The following is a 24,169-nucleotide window of genomic DNA, read 5'->3' on the forward strand; positions in this document are numbered from 1 at the left end:
GAAATTGTGCCATACAATATTACTTGTGATGATACCCTTTGATGCATATATTTATGGAAACAAATTATAGAACACTTTTATCTTTTTGCAGTCACATTGTTATTTATTTAGCATCTTCAAAATAAATATAACATCTTCAATTCAAATTGTTTATAGGTTTGGCACCCTATGTTTTGGAAACCAAACATGTTTTTTAGTCAGATTCCAACGTAACTTTAGTTTCAAATTCAATCTTTCGTAGAGTATCCAAATTACAATTACTTTTTTATCACTTAACTTTTGTCTTTTTATTTTGCGTTTAAGATATATATCACATGTAAGCTAGATACCAACAACTAGCATTATTCTGGTATTGTTTAATGCTTCTCAAAGATATACATTCTTTCAACAACTAGCATTGTTCACAGTGCATTGTTACGTTGTACATTTTCAGTCGTTTAGAGGGAAAGGAAATGGTCTGTGTTCAAAGTCCTTTTGTCTTATTTGCTCTTTTAGCCCTGTTGAGACAAAACTATATTTTAAAACTATTTGTTTTTTCAAATCTGAGCACTCTTCATTTTGTTGCTTCCCACTGTTTTAACTATTTGATGAAAATAGAAAATCGGTCAAAGCAATATTTGTTTTTTTCTTCGAATTCTGAAAGTAACATTTGTTGTTTAGGATATAGTATATGCATTTTCTTGCTTTATTCGATTGTTTTTTTCAACAACAAAAAAAAAACACAATAATTTTGAAATTGTGCCATACAATATTACTTGTGATGATACCCTTTGATGCATATATTTATGGAAACAAATTCAGAACACTTTTATCTTTTGCAGTCACATTGTTATTTATTTAGCATCTTCAAAATAAATATAACATCTTCAATTCAAATTGTTTATAGGTTTGGCACCCTATGTTTTGGAAACCAAACATGTTGTTTAGTCAGATTCCAACGTAACTTTAGTTTCAAATTCTATTTCTCGTAAAGTATCTAAATTACAATTACTTTTTTATCACTTAACTTATGTTTTTTTATTTTGCGTTTAAGATATATATCACATATAAACTAGATATCAACAACTAGCATTATTCTGGTATTATTTAATACTTCTCAAAAATATACATTCTATCAACTAACTTATATATGCATGATCAGTCTAGATCCTCCTGGAGTATACTCCAATGTCAAACTATATAGATTAATGTTTACGATCATTTGTGTTTCCTGTTTTTCTTTTCTTTTCTTTTCTTTTAACTAGGTGCTTTCCCACGCAACGCGTGGATTGTGGTGTAGTTGGCACTTTCTTGAGAGAATATACTATGAATAGATTAGAAAGGCAAGAAATATATAAAAAAAAAAAAATTATATAAATAAAATAAAAATTGAATACAATGTTAAATATATATAATACTTTCTACATTAAAATATAGAATCAAACTCTTACAAGTTACAACACATATGAGATATAACAACATTTGATATTGGTAGGAGAAGAGGAGAGAATGTTTACTATAAGATGGTAATCCAAATTAGATAATGGAGATGAATCTTTAAAAAATAGAACAATGTAATATCTATATATATATAATACTTTCTAAATTAAAATATAGAATCAAACTCTTACAACACATATGAGATATAACAACATTTGATATTGGTGGGAGAGGAAGAGAGAATGATTACTTATAAGATAATAATCTAAATTAGATAAAGGAGATAAATCTTTTAAAATAAGAACAATGTAAAATATATATCATGTAGTCTCTAAAATTAAAATTTAGCATTAACAATTTACAATGATATTTTTTTTTTTTTACAACCCATACAACAAAAATAAGAAATCAAAAATAACAAAAAAACGAAAAATGATTTGAGGTATTGTAGAAGAGAATGAGAGAATGTGAAAATGAGATAGTAAAAGAATGTCAATATGAGAGAATGATAGATTGAGAGAATGCTTATTTATATGATAAGAAATGATGGAAGTTACATTTAGAACTATGGAGTTACAATAGTAATTTATTGTGTTTGAATAAAATTGAGTGGTAGAATATGATTAATGCATAATTTATTTTATTTTCAGTTATAATTTTATTTTAATGTGTGAGTTAAATGTATTGTGTTTATTGGATCTTAAATATTGTTTAAAGCAATTAGAAAGCAAAAAATAAATAGAAAATATTAAATGAAAATCAACCAATAAAGAGAGACCAAAACCTTACTTTTATATATATGATATATTGCTTTAAACTTTGAAATGAGAAATATTATACACAATAATTTTACATGAGAAATATATTAATTTAGCTAACCAAAATATGAATATAAGTTTAGCCAACCAAAATAAATAAAAAATATTAAAATTTAACCAAAAATAATTTCTCTTGAAAGATAATAAGTTAGTAGGAGGAATGAATTAATGTACAATTATTGGATAGGAGTTACATTTGAGTTAAATGGAGTTACATGTCTTTAATTATAAATAAATATTTTAATTTTTTATAACCTAAAATAAAAGGAATACCAAGTGGCTGAATCAAAATTCACATGATTTGGTTGTTTGTTGATATAAACTCAACACTTACACATAATATTTCAAAATAAAAAATATTACTTTTTAAGTGACAAACTAAATTAGTTTTCTTATAAAATTATATGAATTCTTCAATCTCAATAATTTTTAAAATCCCAAGGATAACTTATATTTTTTTGGTTTTCACTCATCAATTTAATTTATAGTGCTAGATTTCATACTAATGGTTTCATCTTTAGAGAATTTAGTGAAATGATATTTTTAAAATTATATTTTATTTTTATATTTAAGTTCCAGTTGAATATGTTTTGTTTTTTGGATCATTTTTTATTTTGATTAAAGACACAAAAAACCAATTGTTTAATTATGTTCTTTTTGTTTTCAAAAACCTCAAATCATAAAAAATATATATATATATATATATATATATTATATTGATCTCTGCAGATTTATCAATTGGATCACAAAACAAAATAGTCTTTATAAATGGATAAATGGATAATTATATTGATCTTTAAATATTATATTGATCTTTATAAATTATTAAAAATGATACATGAATATGTGAGATAACCAGAGACATAATAGATAATTACATATGGATCATTTCAACTTTATGATCTTATTGTGTGGTGAATATTGTAAGGAAGTATGAAAATAATAACTTATAAAATGTTAATATAAAATAGAAAATGGAGATAAACATTTTGAAAGATTAAAATAAATATATAAGATATACATATCATACAAACTCTAAAACTAAGCTTTTACCCATACAACAACAATAACAAAAAAATACAAAACAAAACAAAAAAGAGATTTGAGAGTAGTGGAAGAAGATGAGAGAATGAAAGAGTGATAGGCTAAGAGAATAAGATAATGAGTATTTATAGGAAGAGAAATAAGAAAATTACATTTAGAAAAATGAGAGTTACAATTTTAATTTATTGTTTTGTTTTAATACAATTGATTAATTCAACTTAGTGGAAAAATAAAGTTAATGCATAATTTATAGGAAGAAGCTACAAAAATTTCAGTTTTATATTATGTGAGTTAAATGTGAAAATTAATTGTTTTTAAATTTGTGTTTTAATATATATATTTTTTTTTTGAAATTACATTGCCAAATGGACCAATAAAGAGACTGAAACTCTACTTTTATATATATGATTTCCTATCAAAAAAAATAAAATCTATTTTGACATGACCAAAGGACTACGTGTTGGTGTTGGGCTTAGTGCTATGTGTGTCCGAATTACAAGCCTATGTTAATCATCATGATCATTTTCGAATTCATTACTGTGGTATTTTTTTTTTTTTTGTATTAAACGATACGTTTAGACCCCTATACACATTATTGTGACTTGATAAAATATAATGTGCTAGTTTTTTTTTCTAATCTCGCTTTGAAGATTATACAACAAATTCCCCCAAAATGAATATATATCATTAGGTAGTTTTAGAAACGCATGCACAATCACTATTTCCATCATGCATAATGATATCATTACCAAAATCGGTATATTTTCATTTATTTGTTTTAGACTGTCCTTTTTTAATATTATTTTTCATCTAAAAAAATATCATTTTAACCATTAATACACACTTCTTGACACTATTGTAAAAATAATTTTATGATTTCTTTTTTATCAGAAGTTTTTTTATCATGTTTTTCTCTTTCATATTTAATTTTATTTTTCTAAATAATTAGTTTTTTCTTAAATGTTACAAAAGCCTGGAAATAAATATTTGGAAAACTCCCAAAGTCTCAGTTGTTAAGAAAAAAAAGAAACCACTATTTACTTTAACAACAATTAATTTTAATTATTTCAGATGAAAAACAATTGTTTTGTTAGCTAATGGTATCAATAAAGAACACGTGGCCGAGAACAAGATCTCAAAAAACTAGTTAATGACACGTGTCAAATTAAAGCCCACCTGGATGGATATTATATGTCATGGGGTTTAATTGTATAAAGCACTTAAGCACTGTAATAAAAGTGATTCTCTATTCTCTTAACAAAAATAAACAAGTAAACCCCTTGGCAAGTAACGTGATTAACTGATGATTATAAATTTGTTGATTTAACCCAAAAAAACATGGTGTTCCTCGACAAAATTAAAGCCGACAAAAGGAAGGAATGACAAATTAAAGATGGAATAATGATTTTTATTTATTTTTCCCTGAGAAAAAAAATACTCCCTCCGTTTCATAAGAACTGTCATTTTAGAATGTAAATTTGTTTCAAAATAAGTGTCATTTTATATTTTCAATGTAGATGTTTTGTAAATTTTTCAATTTTATCCCTACTAATTTAATATATTGACCAATAGAAAATTTTTTATAATATATTAATAAAGAGTAAGATAGAAAATTTAATGATTTTTTTAATATGTGTGAAAAATCCTAGAATGACACTTAATATGAAACGGATGAGTATGAAAACACCTTATCCTTTAAATCAAAGGAGGGGGTCCATGTCATAACGACCGTCGATTGTCTCTAAAATTAACACGTGTATGCTTACCAAGCCAAACAAGTTAATGAAACTGCGTCGTTTAGTGCCCTTAACTCGGAAGCTTTTCCACGGAAGAAACTGTAAAATTCGTTCCATGGGGCCAGAGTGTGAACCAAGAAAGAACGAAAGAAAAGCAGAAAAGCCAAAAAGCTTCGGTTGCAAGATCGCTTCGTTTTATTATAGAGAGATTCATGGAATCTTTAAGCTACTAAAAATGGTATCTTTTAGTTTTGTTACTCCGTTTTCTTCTGATCTATATAATCTTACTGCTCTCTGCTCTGTTTTCGTATTTTGATTTTTACATAAAAGTCTCTGTTTCTTCTAGTTCTGTTCGATCTCGTCGATCAACGATGATAATTTATGGTTTTTTTTCATGGGTCAACTTCTGATTTTGGTATTTCTGATAAAGTTGTTAATTTTACTCGATTCCACTGCCAAATCTTATTTGTTTCCTGCAGTACGTTTCAATTGCTCTGAAACTTCAGTTTTGTTTCTTTCTTTTTTTATTTGGTAATGAAATTTACCAACTTCATGTCTTGATCTGTAGAAACTTTCCTAAATTTTTATTTAATGTTGAATGGGTTTTGGTTTTTGAGTTGATGACTGATTCTTCTGTAAAGAAGATGCTTTGATCCCAAGACTTGCGTGTACTTGTTTAATTAAATTCCTTAAGTCACTCGCTTTTATATGAGTCAATCATTTGCTTAGAAGCAATCTCGGGAGTAGCAAACAAAGAAAATTAGCTCTCTTTCCCATTTGTTTTATGTTTCAATTGCGGGATCTAGGGGGGAACTAGGAAGGAACACCTGTTAGTTTTGATTCAGGACAACAACAAAAAAAACTGTCTTTTGATTCTGTGTGTGTGTGTGTTTTCCCCTTTTCTCTTAACCTTTTTAGGCTTCTTGTGGCTTAACATTGATGTAGTAATGGGAGCAGCTGAAGCAAGAGCATTGTGGCAAAGAACAGCGAGTCGTTGCTTTGCTGTTCATGAAGATGCTAAAATGGCTCCGAGGTTAGCTTGTTGCCAACACCATTCTTCGTCCGAAAAAAGCAGCTTTTCTTCAGCAAGTTTTGGAGATTCCTCTGATTTCTCTTCTGATACCAAATGGTGGCTCAAGGGATCTACTGAATTTGATGAGGAGATTACAAACTCCTTTCTTGAAGATACCACCAAATGCAAGAAATTGCAACAATTTGTCGACTTGATACGAGAAGAAGAAAAAGAAGACTACAGCTTTATTGGCAAGAAAGCTAACGCTACAACTCCTTGGTGGAGAAGCACGACTGATAAAGATGAATTAGCTCTCTTGGTGGCGTCTAAATCGATTGATCATAATATCCAGAATTGTGATCTTCCTCCACCTCAGAAACTCCACAAGAGTATTCACTGCACGAGTGGCGATAGAGGGTTTAAAACAGCTGTTAGATCTCCATGGAAACAAGGAGTTTGGAACGATCGGTTTGAGAGATCTTTGAGTTACAATAGTAGCACAGAGAGCAAGAACACGAGTCCGATGTCTTCCCCTCGAAGTGATGATCTAAGCAAAGCTCAACTTTTAGAAGCGTTGAGGCACTCTCAAACCAGAGCAAGAGAAGCAGAGAAAGCGGCCAGAGAAGCTTGTGCTGAGAAAAACCGTGTGATAACAATCTTGTTGAGACAAGCGAGTCAGATGTTGGCTTATAAGCAATGGTTAAAGCTTCTTGAAATGGAAGCTCTTTACCTGCAGTTGAAGGAGGGTGAAGTAGAAGAACAGATCAAAGGAATGAATCTGAAGAAGAGGAAACAGAGAAGGGAGAAGAAGAAAAAGGGTGAGATTGGGAGATATATGATGGCTTTTGCATTAGGTTTTAGTCTCATTGGTGCTGGTTTGCTCCTAGGTTGGACTGCTGGATGGTTTTTTACCTTGTAGAATCTTGAAAATGTCTTTTGTTTGATCACTCACTGATCTTTCCAAGAATTTTAGGGTTTATAACTTCTTCACTTGGGCTCTAAATTTGTGTGTTTGTTGTCTTAAACTCTTAATGTACTGTATATATTGTGTGATATTTCTGTTATAGTGATCATCTCTATAAAAGCTATTTTGGTTAGGATCTATCTGCTTGAGAGTGTTTGTAATCAAAAGAACTACAGTCAAATATTTTTTTCTATATGTGGATCATATTTGACCCAATATGCTAATCTAAGGCCCAAATGTCCTGGAAACAGTTTTGAGATAGATCCTAATAAAGTATAGATCCTAATAAAGTGATTCTAAACATTCTCTTTAGTATATTGATTGCTAGGGGATTTGTTGATTTAACTTTTAAGCATGTTGCGCGGTGCATAGAAGAGGAGTTAACGGTTATTATCAGCTTTGGTTCAAGTTTATTCTTTTTGCCAACATTGGTTCAAATTTGACATATACTCATCATCTAATGTACTAAATTTCACATCTCTGTTTGTTCATTGTTGTTTTATTTTAACAAACAAACAAAAAAAGAATATTTCTTTGTTCGTGATCATGTAGAATATAGATGGTCATTATTATTTTTCCAATCTTTTTTTAGGGTCAAATTTGATAATTATTTCTCCGTATTGATTCTGAATGATAGTTGTAAGATGCTTTATTGAATTCGCAGGAGAAACATATATTGTCGATGATCATTGCGTACTACAAACATAAAAGGTTCAAAGTATAGCAAAAATTTCCCGAATTATAATAAACCAATATTCGATTTCCTTGGATGCTATGATCGAGTTCCAACTTCCAAACCACTAAATACAGCTCTAAATTATAGTAGTAGTTGAATTTAAAGTGTCCAACAAATTCTTGTCTGATATAATAAATTCGAGTATCCTTTTAGCCGTTATTTTTTTTAAAACGTGTTGTACATTAAATATCTTAATATGTGGTGCAAAATTGTATTATGAATATATGATGATACAAAGGACAAAACATTAATAATTTCAAAATTCCCACCCAGACAAGTCTTGGTTCTATGCTAGTACCATCTCCGCGTCCTCGTCTTGTCGTGTGTCCTACAAGAACATAATATTATTACAGACACAGTACTAGAGCTTAATATAGCACATGACAAAAATATTGAAGGACTAATTGGTCAAATATAAATATATCCCAAAATGTAACAAAATTGATGAATTAACATGTTTGCTAGAAGACTTGAATCAGTAATTACCTTATGTAGTAGTATTGAATTTTTGAAAATACTTCTGAATGAAACGTATACATGTATAGATCTCGAGTTTGTGGTTTTATCATGTTAGGTCTCGTACTGATTATACTTATACAAAAGGCGTGGGTGGTACATATACGGATGATTCTGTTTTGGAACAAACATATGTATGGCCCAGCTTTAACACGTATATTTATACACATCTTACATTTTGGAAAATGAATTGAAGTAGTTTACAATTTCCACGTGTTGAAATTGGGATCTATTTAACGGTATAGAAGTTTTAATTAGGTTGAATACAAGTGCGTTAGGAAACAATCCTAAACATCGTTCTATGGACGTGTATTTCGATCAGTCAAAAACTTTCAAAACCCTGGCTTGTTTGAATGGTGTCTTTTGATAATCGTGAAATGAAGTGCTGGATTGATTATAAATAGGAAATAGCACGTACTGTCGTTTTTGTGTTTGATAAACGGCATGACATATCTATGGCCCGCCCGGTTTTCTCTTGTTACAAAAAGACTAGCTCCGAAGTTAATTCCAACAGTCCAAAAAGTCCAACGAAGCAATGAGGCTTCGAGAGGGCACAACCGTCCTTCCACGTCTGATATGTATACATCTTATTAATAGTTTGGTTTGCTACCTAGATCCAGTACTGTCTGACTACTGACTACTACTGAGTTTCTTCCTAGCGACATTTATAAGCATCAATGCTTGCTTGAGTACAGAGTACTAGTACTGATGATGATATTATTAACATCTTGGAACGAAGTAGCTCTCTACCAGTGTAATCGAAAGCGAACAACTTATGATTAAAAAGTTCAAAAATTGCTGCATACTAATACTACTAATATACGGTATATTCCAAACACATCAAGAGAACATTAATCGGGAACCCCATGATGCTAATTTAAGGAGTCATTTTTTTTTGTTTTCTATGAAAAAAACATAACAAATAATTATGATAAATATCAATAGTCATTTTAAAATGATTATTTGATACTACTTACTATTAAATATGGATATGGGTCCCGATAATACTATTGCATGAACAACGATGGAAATTGGACCGAATTAGGAATTATGCTAGGTAGTGAATTATACTTTTCCTACAAAATAAAATAAAAATAACAAGTTCTTACAAATATTTCAGAAGTTTTAATCAAGCTTCGATCAATGATTTAAAACCAATGATTTACTATAATCAGCAGCTTCATAAAAAATTTCAACTAAACAAAAAAATCCCATTAAAGCTTAGGAGTTAGTATTTAGTAAAGTTGCACCCAATTTTTTTGTTAGAAAAGGTTATAATAAGTAACGATACTTTTTTTTGTGTGTGCAAACAGTAACGATACTTAAGCAAACTAAAACTGTATAATTAAGAACGTCATACATATAATTAATTACTTATCAAGATCGTACGAACCTGATAACTAATTTAAGGAACAGGTATAAAACAATAAACTAGAAACAAATAAATAAAAATATACATATTGCATTAAATTTAACGTAGCCAACACAATAACGATACAACGTACACGTATAACGAATACGACACAATCGATAGCAACACTCACAGACACGCCATGAACTGATACTGATACAAGTCTCCGTCGACAAGCCACGTGGCATCATCTCCGGCAACAAAAGGCTCCGGCGACCAGCCACCCCCGGTCATCATGAGCTCCGGCAGCTCAATGCCTTCCCAAAAATCATCTTCGTCTGCCACGTCGTCGACATCTACCATTTCGATGATCTTGACGGCGTTGGCTGCTTTGGCCGCGGCGACTTGGATATCTCTGGCCGTACACGTGGACGGTCGAGGTAGATCGTCGATTTCGTCGGGGAAATTAAGCTGAGCTTTCCGACCTTTGAGACAAAACGCCGCCACGTCGTATGCTTTAGCCGCCATCTCCGGCACCGGGAAAGATCCGAGCCAAATCCGAGACTTTTTGCGGGGCTCTCTGATCTCAGAAACCCATTTTCCCCATCGACGTTTGCGAACTCCGTGGTACACTGGATGCCTCGTCGTCGAGCTGGTTGCTCTACCGCCTCCTCCGCCAAAAGATTTAACGGCGGACGCGGTGGAGGATTGTTCGTTGTTGGCAAGTGGTGGTGGTGGTGATAGCTTCATTCTCTGTTGTGACATTAAAAGAGTTTGTTATGTGGTTAAGTCACACTGTTATCTCTACATTTATAATCTCATCCAATCCCATTTTCTAACCAAAAAGCGTTACTGCTCCATATTCGAATTTACCTATATGCCCCCAACATACATATTGGTTTTTTACTTCTATTTTATAGTATCACTTAATAAAAAATTCAGTAAAGACCAAAAAAAAGGAAAAATGTTGAATAGTAAATCAGCGAGCATGTTTTTAATCTATAGACTATAGTGATATATCAATGGATTGTTACAATAAGCAGCTGGGTCAAAATAAACCAGTGATAATACTATTACTGTCAATAACAAAGAAATATTTGTTACTAAAATAAAACACTGCGCAAATCTTGCATAAGAACAAAATCTAAGATCATGGGGTTAATTGATGTATGATAAAAAGTTTTCATGTCAAATTAAACTAAGAAAGTTTATATGTCAAATCTTTGTCTCCCAACAATCGGGAGTGGTAGGGAAATGTTTTCAATAGCTCTCATGTACTGCTGACGTCATGTCCTATAGTTTGAGCACTTTTTCAACAAATTGTTAAAAAGTATGTCGATGGCAAGAAAAAGATAGTAATTACCCTGTTATGATGAGTCTTATAACTAAATTTAGTTGTCGATGGCAAGCAAAAGAGTAATTAACTTAAAGTCTATAAGAGTTTTTTTTTTTTTTTTTTAGTATAGTATGCAGTATATTAATACCTTAATTAATTAGTAGTTTAGTACCTCCTGATCATATCTTAACATTTCACAGTCAACATCTCGAAGTGAACATGCGTATACACTATACACGTTGCATATAAATAAAAACCCTGAACTCCAAAAATTAACTTTGGCCGAAAGATGACACTGGAAATTATATATGTGATTATATATATTAATTTATTAATTTAATGAAATCACTTTATTAGGTTTAATTTTGTGTGCATGCATGCCATGATCGTGAAAATGTATCTACAAAGATCCCTTTTTTCTTTCCTAATTACTAACTTATTAATTTGTCTTATTTCATATACTTGGGCAACGCAGGTCCACAGAGGTTGCCTTTTTTTAAATAGCATTGATTATTTCTTGATCGGGACCATAGTCTAAACTCTAGTCTATACCACTCAGAAATCTACACTACTCAAAAAGTTCTCTTTTATGATTTTGCTACTAAAATCACCGTTTCAAAGAATAAAAACTCTCCATGACAGTAAAGATTATTACAAGAAAAAAGACAACTAGCTGAAGTTATTCTTAAGAAAAGAAACAAAAATTTAAAAACCAAATTTAAGATATCACAAGAAAATCACGTCTTCGTAACGGTGATTTATGATTTAACATCAAAAGGGGGATTGATAAAAATCACCTGAAGTCTATGGTTTCCACATTGTAACCCATCACGTCACTACAAATTAACAAGGACATCTCGAAAATTTACTCCAAGTAATAGTGCGATCAAAATATTATTTAAAAATTAATACTCTTAATAAGGGAAATAGCTAGCAAGAGGACTTACAAAACTCTCTTTCATCTTACATCAGATCATTTACGACGACTTTAATTACTAGAGACATGATCAGTTTTGTCTTCGGTTGCGTTGTCGTAACAGTGTAAACACTTGTTCGTTTTTCAAACAGTAAGTAACTGAAATTATAACAGTATATGTGTGTGTGTGTGGGTGACGTCTTTTGTTTTTGGATTAAGCTTCAAGTTTTTGTTCTGTCATACGATGAGCATTAAGTTTTTGGTCGGTGCTTTTTGCCCTTTTCGTGAGTGTTTTTTTGTTAAATGTAAAGTAGTCCCTTAATTTTGGTTGTTAACAAAAAAGGTGACGATTTTTGTAGACGTTACAAACACGGAGTTCATTTATAAAATGAATATATCAACATCTATATATAGACGCCAAATTGCATGGGATAAAGCTTTTGATACAACTCTCAGACTAGAGTCTACAATCACATATAAAAGACATAACCAATTTGGATCATTTTTGAATTATTGATATATATATTAATATATACATGACTCTAACAAACATAAACCAGAATATATATATATATGATTTGAGTATTGAGATTCAATTCATGTGAAAATATACTGTTTGTGAAAGCTTCTGGCTTCTCCAGCTCCATCAAACCTCCTTCCTTGTATCGGAAATGTAAGATGGGGCAGTAGCGAAAAAGGCTAATATATAATAACGATGATCGCAGCCCATATACGGCCCAATAAATAATATTAGTTTTTCATGGAAACCCGAATCAATATGTAAACATAGGCCCATTTAGAAATTTGGGAGGGAGGAGCCCACGTCTCTCGATTAAAGGGATAGTTTAAACACGTGAATCACGCGGTCCCCACACTTTAGCTGTGTGTTTCTCACACCGCCATATATTTTATACCCACTCGTGACTCCATCCATTTTTTTTTTAACATTATTATTTTTATTTTCATTTTTTGTTGCATATACTAGAATTTCATGAGCCGTATTTTTAAAAGTGATGATAATATTAAAAGTGAAAACGATATAAATCAATTTTGTTGTGCAGTGGGCAGTGCGAAGGAACCAAAAATTAAAATAAATCATACGTTCTCAATCAAAATAAATACGTTACAGAGAAGAAAGAAAAAGAAAGTGGCAGGCGCATTTTTTAAAAAAAAAAAAAAAAAAAGAAAGAAAATCCAATAAAAATTAAATGCATCTCACGTTCTTCTCATTCTTCTGGTCATCTCTCCTCGATCCACGTGATATTCACGTGCTTTTCACGCCCTCCTCCTCCTCCTCCTCTCTCTATCCAGTTTGGCTGGCGTGTGTTGTATAATTGTGTCCAAAAAAAAAACAAACAAATAGTATCAAATTACTACTCTATTTTAGTATAACACAAATTAATTCCGTTTTTTTTTTACAAAAAAAAAATATAGTATTTGGTAAAATAAAAACATGCAAAACTATGTAAACATATAATACAACTTTTAAGTAACAACTAGTATTATTAACACAACAACAAAATCAGTTAATTAAATCCTCTCCTCTACTAACGTGAACGTGAATGGGTTGATTTGGTCAAAGTTTCCGGTGCTTGACCATCGGACTTTTGATATTTTTTTTTTCTGAAACCATCCAAATTTTATAAAATCTAAAAACAAAAGCAGATTTACTAATTTTGGGTTTAGGTTATCCCTTTTGTTTATTTTCCATATACTATATGTGCTGTACATAAGAATCTAATCAACCCCATTAGATCTACACCAGCTGAGATAGATCTGATACACACAACTTTATAATTAAATCAAAACCGTATATCTAGTATATAACAATATATGTATTATCAATTATTGACAAAAAAAGAAAAAGAAAAACAGTAACATATTTTAAGGTTTAGAACATCGTCGTGTATCAAAGACAAAAGACAAAACTATTAGCCGGACCAACTTGACCAGACCCGGTTGAAGTTAAAACACAACTCTCTCTAAACTGTAGTTAAAATAGTAGAAGTAGTAGTAGGTTAACCATGGTTAAATTGAAAGTCTTGTGTTTTTTGTTTTTTTTTTAAAAATAAAAAATAAATAAATAAAAAAGGAGCACGAAGAACATGCGTCGGACTTTCTCTCTCTTCCTTGAATTCATTCAATTGGCCACGGCGACAAAAGAGGGGGAGAGAAGAGAGCAAACAAAACTGAAACCTAAACACAATTTGTTTTTTTTTTTTTCCTGCACTCTCTTCGATTCTTAGGGTTCTTTTTTTCGGGTAATTTAGTTGATTTGTTTGTTCATTTTGGGGTTGGAGAAATATACAAATTTCTTTTCTTTTTTTGGTCGGATTGTTTTGTGAGACAAAAAAAAAAAAAAAATCTGAATTTGAGGAGATTATCTCTGGTGGAGGAAGACTTGGTTTTTGTATCTTTTAACTGGTAAAATTACTAACTTTAATTTTCATTTCTTGTTTCTTTGAAGATTTATAAAAAAAAAAAAACATAATCAAAAATTTGATTTTAAATTTTTCTGTTTGGATTTGTTGTTATGTATTAAAATAGGGCAAGATCTGAGATCTCTGGTGGCTGTTCCATGCAAAGCTGTTGTTGCTATAGTCGGCCGTAATTTCGCATCTGGGAGGGGAGGGGGGTCACTTCTAAACCCTAGAATTTGACCCAAAAGCATAAAGAAAGATCTGGGGTTTCTTCAAAAAAAAAAAACTCTCCTTTTCTTGTTTTGTTTTGGATCCAAAGAAGCAGAGGAGATGAATAATATTGGTGGGGTAGTGTGGAACGAAGATGATAAAGCGATAATTGCTTCGTTGCTTGGGAAACGAGCTCTCGATTACTTGCTTTCCAATTCTGTTCCTAATGCTAATCTCTTGATGACTGTTGGCAGCGACGATAACCTTCAGAACAAGCTCTCCGATCTCGTTGAGAGACCCAACTCTTGCAATTTCTCTTGGAACTACGCCATTTTCTGGCAGATTTCGAGGTCAAAGTCCGGCGACTTGGTTCTCTGTTGGGGCGATGGATCTTGCAGAGAGCCTAAACAAGGTGAGAAGTCAGACATCGTTAGGATTCTTAGTATGGGTAGGGAAGAGGAAACCTACCAGACCATGAGGAAGAGGGTTTTGCAAAAGCTTCATGCTATGTTTGGTGAATCTGAGGAAGATAACTGTGCTTTAGGATTAGATAGAGTTACTGACACTGAGATGTTTCTTCTTTCTTCCATGTACTTCTCTTTCCCTCGTGGTGAAGGTGGTCCTGGCAAGTGTTTCTCCTCTGGTAAACCTCTTTGGTTATCTGATGTTGTCAACTCGGGTTCTGATTACTGTGTTAGATCTTTTCTTGCTAAGTCTGCTGGCATTCAGACAATTGTTTTGGTTCCTACTGATATTGGTGTTGTTGAGTTAGGCTCTACTTCATGTTTGCCTGAAAGCGAAGAGTCTATGTTGTCTATAAGATCATTGTTTTCTAGTAGTTTGCCTCCGGTTAGAACTCTTCCGGCTGTTGCTTTACCTGTAGCTGAAAAGATTGATGATAACAGAACAGTTACTGCTTCTAAGATCTTCGGGAAGGATCTGCACAGTTCGGGGTTTCTTCATCAGCATCACCAACAACAGCCACATCAACAACAACAACAACAACAACAACAACATAGACAGTTCAGAGAGAAACTCACGGTTAGAAAAATGGATGATAGAGCTCCCAAGAGATTAGATGCTTATCCGAATAATAATGGGAATAGGTTTATGTTTGCAAACCCTGGCAACAACAACAACAACAACACTCTTCTTAGTCCTACATGGGTGCAACCGGAGAGCTACGTGAGGACGAACAGTGTGAAGGAAGTTCCAAGCAAAGAAGAGTTCAAGTTTCTACCTTTGCAGCAATCATCGCAGAAGCTGCTTCCTCCTGCTCAAATGCAGATTGATTTCTCTGCTGCGAGTTCAAGGGCTTCTGAGAATAATTCAGATGGAGAAGGAGGCCCAGAATGGGCTGACACGGTGGGTGCTGATGAATCTGGTAACAACAGACCAAGAAAACGCGGAAGGAGACCTGCCAATGGAAGAGCTGAAGCTTTGAACCATGTAGAAGCAGAGAGGCAGCGGCGTGAAAAGCTAAACCAGAGGTTTTACGCTCTGAGATCCGTCGTTCCCAACATTTCCAAGATGGACAAAGCATCGTTGTTGGGGGACGCTGTTTCTTACATAAACGAGCTTCACGCCAAGCTTAAAGTCATGGAAGCAGAGAGGGAAAGGTTAGGATATAGCTCAAATCCACCTATCAGCTTGGATTCGGATATTAATGTTCAAACCTCAGGTGAAGATGTCACAGTGAGAATAAACTGCCCGTTGGAGTCTCATCCGGCTTCTAGAATCTTCCATGCATTTGAAGAGAGTAAAGTAGAAGTGGTTAACTCGAACCTGGAAGTTTCTCAGGACACAGTGTTACATACGTTTGTGGTCAAATCTGAAGAGTTAACGAAAGAAAAGCTGCTCTCAGCGTTGTCTAGAGAACAATCAAGTTCTGTTCAGTCAAGAACATCATCAGGTAGATAGCCTTTTGGGAGACAGAAGAAGGTGGAAGTGAGTTTGTAATCAAGAACCGGTTTTGAATGGTTCTTTTTTTCTTCTAGGTTTTCTTTGTTTTTGCTTCTTTTTTTGGTTATATATACCTGTAAGAATCCTCCAAACTAGGATTTTAGAAGTTTTATTGACAAAAGTAGACAAGGTTGGAAGATACAGATAATGTTTTAGAGTTATATCAGTTAAAGTCGTAGACCGATTCTGATAGTTTCTATGTGTTGGATTTATAGGTAAGTGTTAATCGGCAAGGATTCGTTCTTAGTGTTTCATATAGTTCATACTTACAGTTACCGTGTACGCCTGGAGAACAAAAAAAAAAAAAAAGTGTTAACATGAGGAACAGTAGGAAAACATGTAAAAAAATATAAGAAAGGTTCCACCGAGACTTGAACTCGGGTTACTAGATTCAGAGTCTAGTGTCCTAACCGCTAGACCATGGAACCATTTGGTACTATGGCTTCCGTTACAATATTTAATCGTTGATAACCGTTTTGTCGATTAAAATATTTACTTCTTTGCGTATTAAAATTATATTATTTTGTGTACAGCTTTACACATTTTGTATCTATGCTCAGTTTTATAATTTACATGTTTTTTTTTACTCGAAGGGTAATGTGATGTTTCTTTCCAGATTTCCTAAGCTAACTCTGTCCTAATAAACCGACTAAAAGAACATGAACAAAGCATGTAACTCGCAAAAGTGTCACACAAAGAGAGAGATACATGGTTAGATTGTATTATTATTATTATTATTATTTTCTCTTGAATTATATAATTACTAGTTCTAACCAAAACCTAGCTACTAGTCTTCCATTATTTGTTATATATTGACACAACAAAGACAATATGGGAATAATGAAAAGATCTGTTGAACATCGAATATAAGATTAGATGATTTTGGTATTGGCCTCCCTCTTCGCTGTTCTCATTCTTAATCTCCTTCTATGGAAATGGCTCAAGGCTTCAGCAAGTAAATCCCAAAGGCTTCCTCCAGGCCCACCAAGGTGGCCGATATTGGGTAACCTACTCCAATTGGGCCCTTTACCTCACAGGGACTTGGCTGCTCTCTGTGATAAGTACGGTCCTTTAGTCTACCTCCGGCTCGGGAATATTGATGCCATCACAACGAACGATCCCGATACCATCCGAGAGATTCTCTTACGACAGGACGATGTTTTTGCATCTAGGCCAAAAACACTCGCCGCAGTCCACCTAGCTTATGGATGCGGGGACGTCGCATTAGCTCCAATGGGTCCGCATTGGAAAAGAATGAGGAGGATATGCATGGAACACCTACTTACAACCAAAAGGCTTGAATCTTTTACTTCCCAACGGGCCGAGGAAGCTCGGTATCTTGTTCGAGATATCTTCGAACGAGCGGAATTTGGAAAGCCAATAAACCTAAGGGAAGTATTGGGTGCTTTCTCTATGAACAATGTGACTCGGATGCTACTAGGGAAACAATTTTTTGGACCTGGATCTCTAGTAAGTCCAAAAGAAGCACAAGAGTTTATGCACATAACTCATAAATTGTTTTGGCTGTTGGGTGTTATTTACTTAGGAGACTACTTGCCGTTTTGGAGATGGGTTGATCCGTCCGGATGCGAGAAAGAGATGAGGGACGTGGAGAAGCGTGTAGACAAGTTTCATACCAAGATCATCGACGAGCACAGAAGGGCAAAACGAGAAAAAGAAGATAATAATAGAGAGATGGATTTTGTTGACGTTTTGTTGTCTCTACCTGGTGAGAACGGCAAAGAACACATGGACGACGTTGAAATTAAAGCTCTTATTCAGGTATCATTTAATTCCGTTATGTTAATACATTGCATGAAACGTCAAAAATATGAAAGATGTATTTTTTTTTTTGTAAATTGAATAGGACATGATAGCGGCTGCGACAGACACGTCAGCAGTTACAAACGAATGGGCAATGGCCGAAGTCATCAAGCAACCACGAGTAATGCGTAAAATTCAAGAAGAGCTTGATACTATCGTAGGATCAAACCGAATGGTCAAAGAATCCGATCTAATCCATTTAAACTACCTACGTTGTGTCGTACGAGAGACATTCCGAATGCATCCAGCCGGACCGTTTTTAATCCCTCACGAGTCCGTCAAACCAACAACGATCAACGGCTATTACATCCCAGCAAAGACACGTGTCTTCATCAATACACATGGATTGGGCCGAAACACTAAGTTATGGGATGACGTGGAAGACTTCAGGCCCGAACGACATTGGCCCGTTGACGGTAGCGGACGAGTTGAGATAAGCCACGGACCGGGTTTTAAGATATTACCGTTTAGTGCTGGTAAAAGGAAGTGCCCCGGAGCTCCGTTAGGTGTGACGATGGTGCTAATGGCATTGGCTCGGCTCTTTCATTGCTTTGATTGGTCTTCACCGGAATATATTGATACGGTGGAAGTTTACGGCATGACTATGCCTAAAGCTAAACCATTATGGGCCATTGCTAAACCACGATTGGCATCTCATTTGTACACATAGTAGTACAATATTGATTTAAACCAAATAATATTAGTAAGAATTAATAAATTTCGGTTATTGAATTATAAACCAAACCAGTTTTAATTTTCCCGGTTTAGCAGAACCCTACTTTTAACTGTACCTTGCTTCTTCAGTTCATCAATCTCTTTGACTTAAGGCAAAAAAAAAACATGTTTTCGACACTCCGTCGCGCCGTGTTACTCCGTCGATTACCGACCGTGATTTCTCCCGTGAAAAGGGCATTCAGCAGTAAAATTTACGATGAAATCGATCCGCAAATCATGAATATAGATGAGCTGAATCAGGTTTTTCTCACTCTCTGTTGTCTGTTATTTTAGCCTCTGTGTGCATATGTAACTAGCTACACTAATCAAGAATATGAATCGTGTTGAGGAACTAAGCAAATTGAGTTTTGATTAATGGTTTAGAGTTTGTGTTTCGGATGATAGAACTGTGAGAGAAATTGATGCTAAGTGTCAACTCAGTGTGATCTTGATTTTTCGATTCTACCAAACAAATACTTAAAAAGCTCAATCATTTTGGTGTTTCAGGAAATGAAGTCAATCTTTGGAGAAGAACCATCTCCAGATGGATTCTCTGGTCCTGCCACAATGGATTTCTCTGAGTTGAAATCGAAAGCTGAATCTTTGAAGTCGACAAACCCTGAAATTTCTGATCTTTTATCCCATATTGAGTATCAGAAATCGAGCAAAGAACAACCTGCAAAAGTGGCTAGTGATTTTTCTAAGCTAACCCATGTTGGGATCTCAGGGGAAGCTCAAATGGTGGATGTATCTTCCAAGGACAATACTAAGAGAACTGCATTAGCTTGCTGCAAAGTTGTTCTTGGGAAGAGAGTTTTCGATTTGGTCTTAGCGAATCAAATGGGGAAAGGAGATGTTCTTGGAGTGGCGAAGATCGCTGGCATTAGCGGAGCAAAACAAACTAGCAGCTTGATACCATTGTGTCATAACATTGCTCTTACGCATGTTCGTGTGGATCTAAGACTAAACCCTGAGGATTTTAGTGTTGACATTGAAGGAGAAGCTTCTTGCACTGGAAAGACTGGAGTTGAGATGGAAGCTATGACTGCTGTCTCAGTTGCTGGTTTAACAGTTTACGATATGTGTAAGGCTGCGTCGAAAGATATCAGTATTACAGATGTGAGACTCGAGCGTAAAACTGGTGGAAAGAGCGGGTATTGGTCTAGAGGGGAGTGAACACAATGGACATTTGTCTCCGTAGCTATTAGAGGTCAGCTTTCTTTATCTTGGAAGTATTTGTTGTTCTCCAATTAATTTGGTTACTTGGGGTGATAAATCATATATAGAAAGATGGAAAAGTTTGAATCTTGAATAGTTAATTGGGCATAATTAACATAGGCACTGTGAAAGAAACAATAGTTAGGTTTTTCTACTTGCTCAAAGTATTGTTGCGAGTGCTGTTTAAAGTTGAGTTGTATCAATGTGTTTTGTGATCCGATTTGATTTGGTTGCTTGGGTGATAAATCATTTGTAGAAAGATGGAAACTTTTGAATCTCGATTAGTCAATTAAGGGTAATTCACACTGACTGTGAAAGACACTATAGTTTAAGTTTGTCTTTCCTGAAAAAATGGTGGAATATTACCTACTGTTGCTGATTGTAAAGAACGCATTGAAACAACCAAGTTTGTTCTAAATCTACAGGGTTTTTTAATATTTTTCTTTTCACAGTTGTTCTTGTAATGGGTACTAGTATAAACACACATAGCATCTCTCATGAAACTTGTTGTAGTTAAGATCATGACAACACAAATAAGAGGATCAGATAACATAATGTAAAGGTTATCATGTCGCATATTGAATCTTTTTGTATGCACATGGTTCATGTTATGAGCCTTGCAATGATGAGTGAGCACTTAAAATAAAGCAGAGAAAGCTAGAAAGTGTGCTGTCTCTGCTGGCTAAAGTCTCTTTTTTTTCCCCTCTTTCTCTCTTTCTTGTAGTGGCTTTAGCTTTCTTGTCACCTTTAATCAAATATGTTTCTCTTCTCCATTTCCAGATCTCTCCTCTGAGTTCTTCTTACCAATGCTAATCTTCATTTAGACTCGAACGACGTGTTAACACTATGGCTTGTCCGGGCAAGTAAAGCCGGCTGCGAAAAGTTTGGTACTTTGGTAATAGAGCAATTTGATGTGTAATATGAGAAATTTCACCTAAACCCTATGTGAAACAATTTATGAAGACTTTTTAAGTCAATGCTTGCAACTGTGAAGACTTAAAAAGTCATCATTATTCGCTGTACAGTTTTATTCATATTTGTGTCCACATTCTTTAGATAGTTGCGATAGATTGGTGGTTCACAGCATTTAATTGGTGGTCACACAAACCAATATCACAAGATTTAGTACTCTTCCCCCTTTTTATAATTTTCTTTTGTATTCATTTTAAAGAAGAGGATTATATTCGTGGTTATGATGTAGTATGATGTAAACATATCGAAGCATTGAATATGAAAATTCCAAATCTTGGATGTCATTATTTGGAATTCTTGTGGGCGAATAAATGAAAAGAGGGGTTGATGATATCGACAATCTAACAAGATGTGAGATCTAAAGGTCGTGACGTTATAGTACTAAGATAATAATGTCTTGGCAAATTACACCATCATGCAAAGTTTGTATACATGAATAAATTAGTTTTTACTATCATTGGACAGTCGTACTAGATTTATCTTTCGTGAGTACATTTGCATGTATTTGTTAACCCATGTGGAATGTTTCAGTTTGTGCAAAACTTAAAGAGCGAAAATGTGCCACCAATCGTGGGGAAATTATTGGCCATCATTAGTTAAAACTTATACACTTTTAATATCAAATGAGCTTTTCACTTTTTTTTACAAATAAGCTAAATTATTACTTAAATAAGCGTTGATTATTTTCATGACGACAAAAGAAAAGAAGCTACCACTAAAGATATTTTTCTTTAGTGTGTGTTTGTTTTGTTATCCACCGAATCTAAAATGTCGCTTTTACATTTTCACAATCTTATGATAAAAATATCTACTCATATTTTTTTATTATTCCAAATAAAAAGTAGAATTAAAACATTTAATTCCTCTTCTTTTTTACTTTTTGTGTTCTTCAAGAAGACTAGACCAGTGTGCAACTGTGCAATTATATAAACAGAGACGACCACTCTCACTTCCCATTTTCCCGAGAAAAGGCGAAAAAAGAAAAAAAAAAATGGTAGGAAGAAGAAAAGCATTACTCTGTACTCTCTGTTTCTTGTTCGTCTCTCTTCCTTCATTGTCTTCTTCTTCTTCTTCCCTTCCAGCATTTCAAACTCTACTCCCCAATTCTCATTCTCTTCCTTCTGCTTCTCCCGTCTCATTCCAACCCGACTCCGAGTCTTTGCTTGGATCCGAGTTTGAATCCGGATCCGACGACTCCGAGTCTTCTTCCATCACTCTAAACCTCGACCACATCGACGCTCTCTCCTCAAACAAAACACCACAAGAGCTCTTCAGCTCCCGCCTCCAACGTGACTCCAAGCGCGTGCAATCAATCGCCACACTCGCCGCTCGAGTCCCCAGAAGAAACGTGACTCACGCGCCGGGATTCAGCAGCTCAGTGGTCTCTGGTCTCTCTCAAGGAAGCGGCGAATACTTCACGCGCCTCGGTGTCGGAACTCCGGCGAGATATGTCTACATGGTGCTCGACACCGGAAGTGACATCGTCTGGCTCCAATGCGCTCCTTGCCGGAGATGCTACTCTCAGTCCGACCCGATATTCGACCCGAGAAAGTCCCGGACCTATTCAACCATCCCCTGTTCTTCGCCTCACTGCCGGCGTTTAGACTCCGCCGGATGCAACACCCGTCGTAAGACTTGCCTCTACCAAGTCTCTTACGGCGATGGTTCTTTCACCGTCGGCGATTTCTCCACCGAAACTTTGACTTTCCGACGAAATCGGGTCAAAGGCGTTGCTCTCGGATGCGGCCACGACAACGAAGGTCTCTTCGTCGGAGCCGCCGGTTTATTAGGACTCGGTAAAGGAAAATTATCGTTCCCCGGTCAGACCGGTCACCGGTTTAATCAGAAATTTTCGTACTGTCTAGTCGACAGATCCGCTTCTTCGAAACCATCCTCAGTCGTCTTCGGAAACGCCGCCGTTTCAAGAACCGCGAGGTTCACGCCGCTTTTGTCAAACCCAAAGCTCGACACTTTCTACTACGTCGAGCTTTTGGGAATCAGCGTCGGGGGGACACGTGTCCCCGGCGTAGCGGCTTCGCTTTTTAAACTTGATCAGATCGGTAACGGTGGGGTTATCATCGATTCGGGTACGTCTGTGACCCGGTTGATTCGACCCGCTTATATCGCGATGAGAGACGCGTTCCGGGTCGGAGCTAGGACCTTGAAAAGAGCTCCGGATTTCTCGCTCTTCGACACGTGTTTCGATCTGTCCAATATGAACGAGGTTAAAGTCCCGACGGTGGTTTTACATTTCCGTGGAGCTGACGTGTCACTTCCGGCGACGAATTATCTGATTCCGGTTGATACTAACGGCAAGTTCTGTTTTGCGTTTGCGGGTACGATGGGTGGACTATCCATCATTGGGAATATCCAGCAACAGGGTTTCCGGGTCGTATACGACTTAGCGACTTCCCGGGTCGGGTTTGCTCCACGAGGATGCGCTTAAGTAAATCATGACCCGACCGACCGGAGCCCGGTACGGATAATGTACTTTTGTATTCGCTATTTAATGCTTTACTAGTAGACTTGTGTTTTTTTTTTTTTTTTTGCTTCAAAATCGGACAAGTGAATCTTTAAGCGGTGGAGTTGAATACGTGTTTGATAGAAGCTTCACGTGTTGTCGGCTGTATTATTAGTATCGTCTTTATATAATTTTCATCTGGCATAAAAAAAAAAGCGTGTATGATTCTTTTGAATTATATATCTAAAAAAACTCTTCCATTTACTTTTTTTTAGTTACCCCAACAAATGACAAGTGTGGAAGTTCGTTTAGATCAAGATTTTTCTTTTTTTGTTAAACGTTTAGATCAAGATTATTATAACCAATTTCTCAAGTCAATGTTATATAGTACGAGATATCTGAGGATGGTGGAGTACCTCCAAAACAGAAATTAATATTTTTGTATTAAATGTTGGTAATTAAAGTACTATGAACGTAATCACGTATACGCACCATATTTGATTATACTATTATAGTATAGATTGTACATGAGAAAATGTG

General features: G+C 34.7%; 6 protein-coding genes and 1 non-coding gene across 8 annotated transcripts; 5 read left to right on the top strand and 2 right to left on the bottom strand.

Annotated features, from left to right (window-relative positions):
* On the top strand, window positions 5,113-7,133 carry LOC104754270. 2 transcript variants are annotated; one of them, XM_010476413.2, is made up of 2 exons: window positions 5,113-5,255; window positions 5,936-7,133. In XM_010476413.2, exon 2 carries the CDS (start codon window positions 5,965-5,967, stop codon window positions 6,946-6,948), a length of 984 nt encoding a protein of 327 aa, XP_010474715.1. In that variant the 5' UTR covers window positions 5,113-5,255; window positions 5,936-5,964; the 3' UTR covers window positions 6,949-7,133. The 2 variants fall into 2 exon arrangements, with proteins under 2 accessions (XP_010474715.1, XP_010474714.1); XM_010476412.2 differs by having other exon boundaries at window positions 5,114-5,255; window positions 5,963-7,133.
* Window positions 9,578-10,386, bottom strand: LOC104754271 (ethylene-responsive transcription factor ERF023-like). Its single transcript, XM_010476414.2, has one exon. It carries the CDS (start codon window positions 10,359-10,361, stop codon window positions 9,786-9,788), a length of 576 nt encoding a protein of 191 aa, XP_010474716.1. The 5' UTR covers window positions 10,362-10,386; the 3' UTR covers window positions 9,578-9,785.
* LOC104754272 (transcription factor bHLH13-like) lies at window positions 13,943-16,673 on the top strand. The gene is made up of 2 exons (XM_010476415.2): window positions 13,943-14,272; window positions 14,396-16,673. The coding sequence occupies exon 2, from the start codon at window positions 14,599-14,601 to the stop codon at window positions 16,396-16,398; it is 1,800 nt and encodes a 599-aa protein (XP_010474717.1). The 5' UTR covers window positions 13,943-14,272; window positions 14,396-14,598; the 3' UTR covers window positions 16,399-16,673.
* On the bottom strand, window positions 16,797-16,868 carry TRNAQ-CUG. Its single transcript has one exon. It is a non-coding gene; the product is annotated as a tRNA-Gln (tRNA).
* LOC104754273 (cytochrome P450 703A2-like) lies at window positions 17,247-19,007 on the top strand. Its single transcript, XM_010476417.2, has 2 exons — window positions 17,247-18,222; window positions 18,308-19,007. The coding sequence occupies exons 1-2, from the start codon at window positions 17,317-17,319 to the stop codon at window positions 18,932-18,934; spliced, it is 1,533 nt and encodes a 510-aa protein (XP_010474719.1). The 5' UTR covers window positions 17,247-17,316; the 3' UTR covers window positions 18,935-19,007.
* On the top strand, window positions 19,092-21,264 carry LOC104754274 (cyclic pyranopterin monophosphate synthase accessory protein, mitochondrial-like). Its single transcript, XM_010476418.1, has 3 exons — window positions 19,092-19,239; window positions 19,486-20,188; window positions 20,977-21,264. Exons 1-2 carry the CDS (start codon window positions 19,105-19,107, stop codon window positions 20,152-20,154), a joined length of 804 nt encoding a protein of 267 aa, XP_010474720.1. The 5' UTR covers window positions 19,092-19,104; the 3' UTR covers window positions 20,155-20,188; window positions 20,977-21,264.
* LOC104754275 (aspartyl protease family protein 2-like) lies at window positions 22,010-23,864 on the top strand. Its single transcript, XM_010476419.2, has one exon. It carries the CDS (start codon window positions 22,160-22,162, stop codon window positions 23,612-23,614), a length of 1,455 nt encoding a protein of 484 aa, XP_010474721.1. The 5' UTR covers window positions 22,010-22,159; the 3' UTR covers window positions 23,615-23,864.

This window comes from Camelina sativa, chromosome 17 (genome assembly GCF_000633955.1).
Source record: "Camelina sativa cultivar DH55 chromosome 17, Cs, whole genome shotgun sequence".
Lineage (NCBI taxonomy): Eukaryota > Viridiplantae > Streptophyta > Magnoliopsida > Brassicales > Brassicaceae > Camelina > Camelina sativa.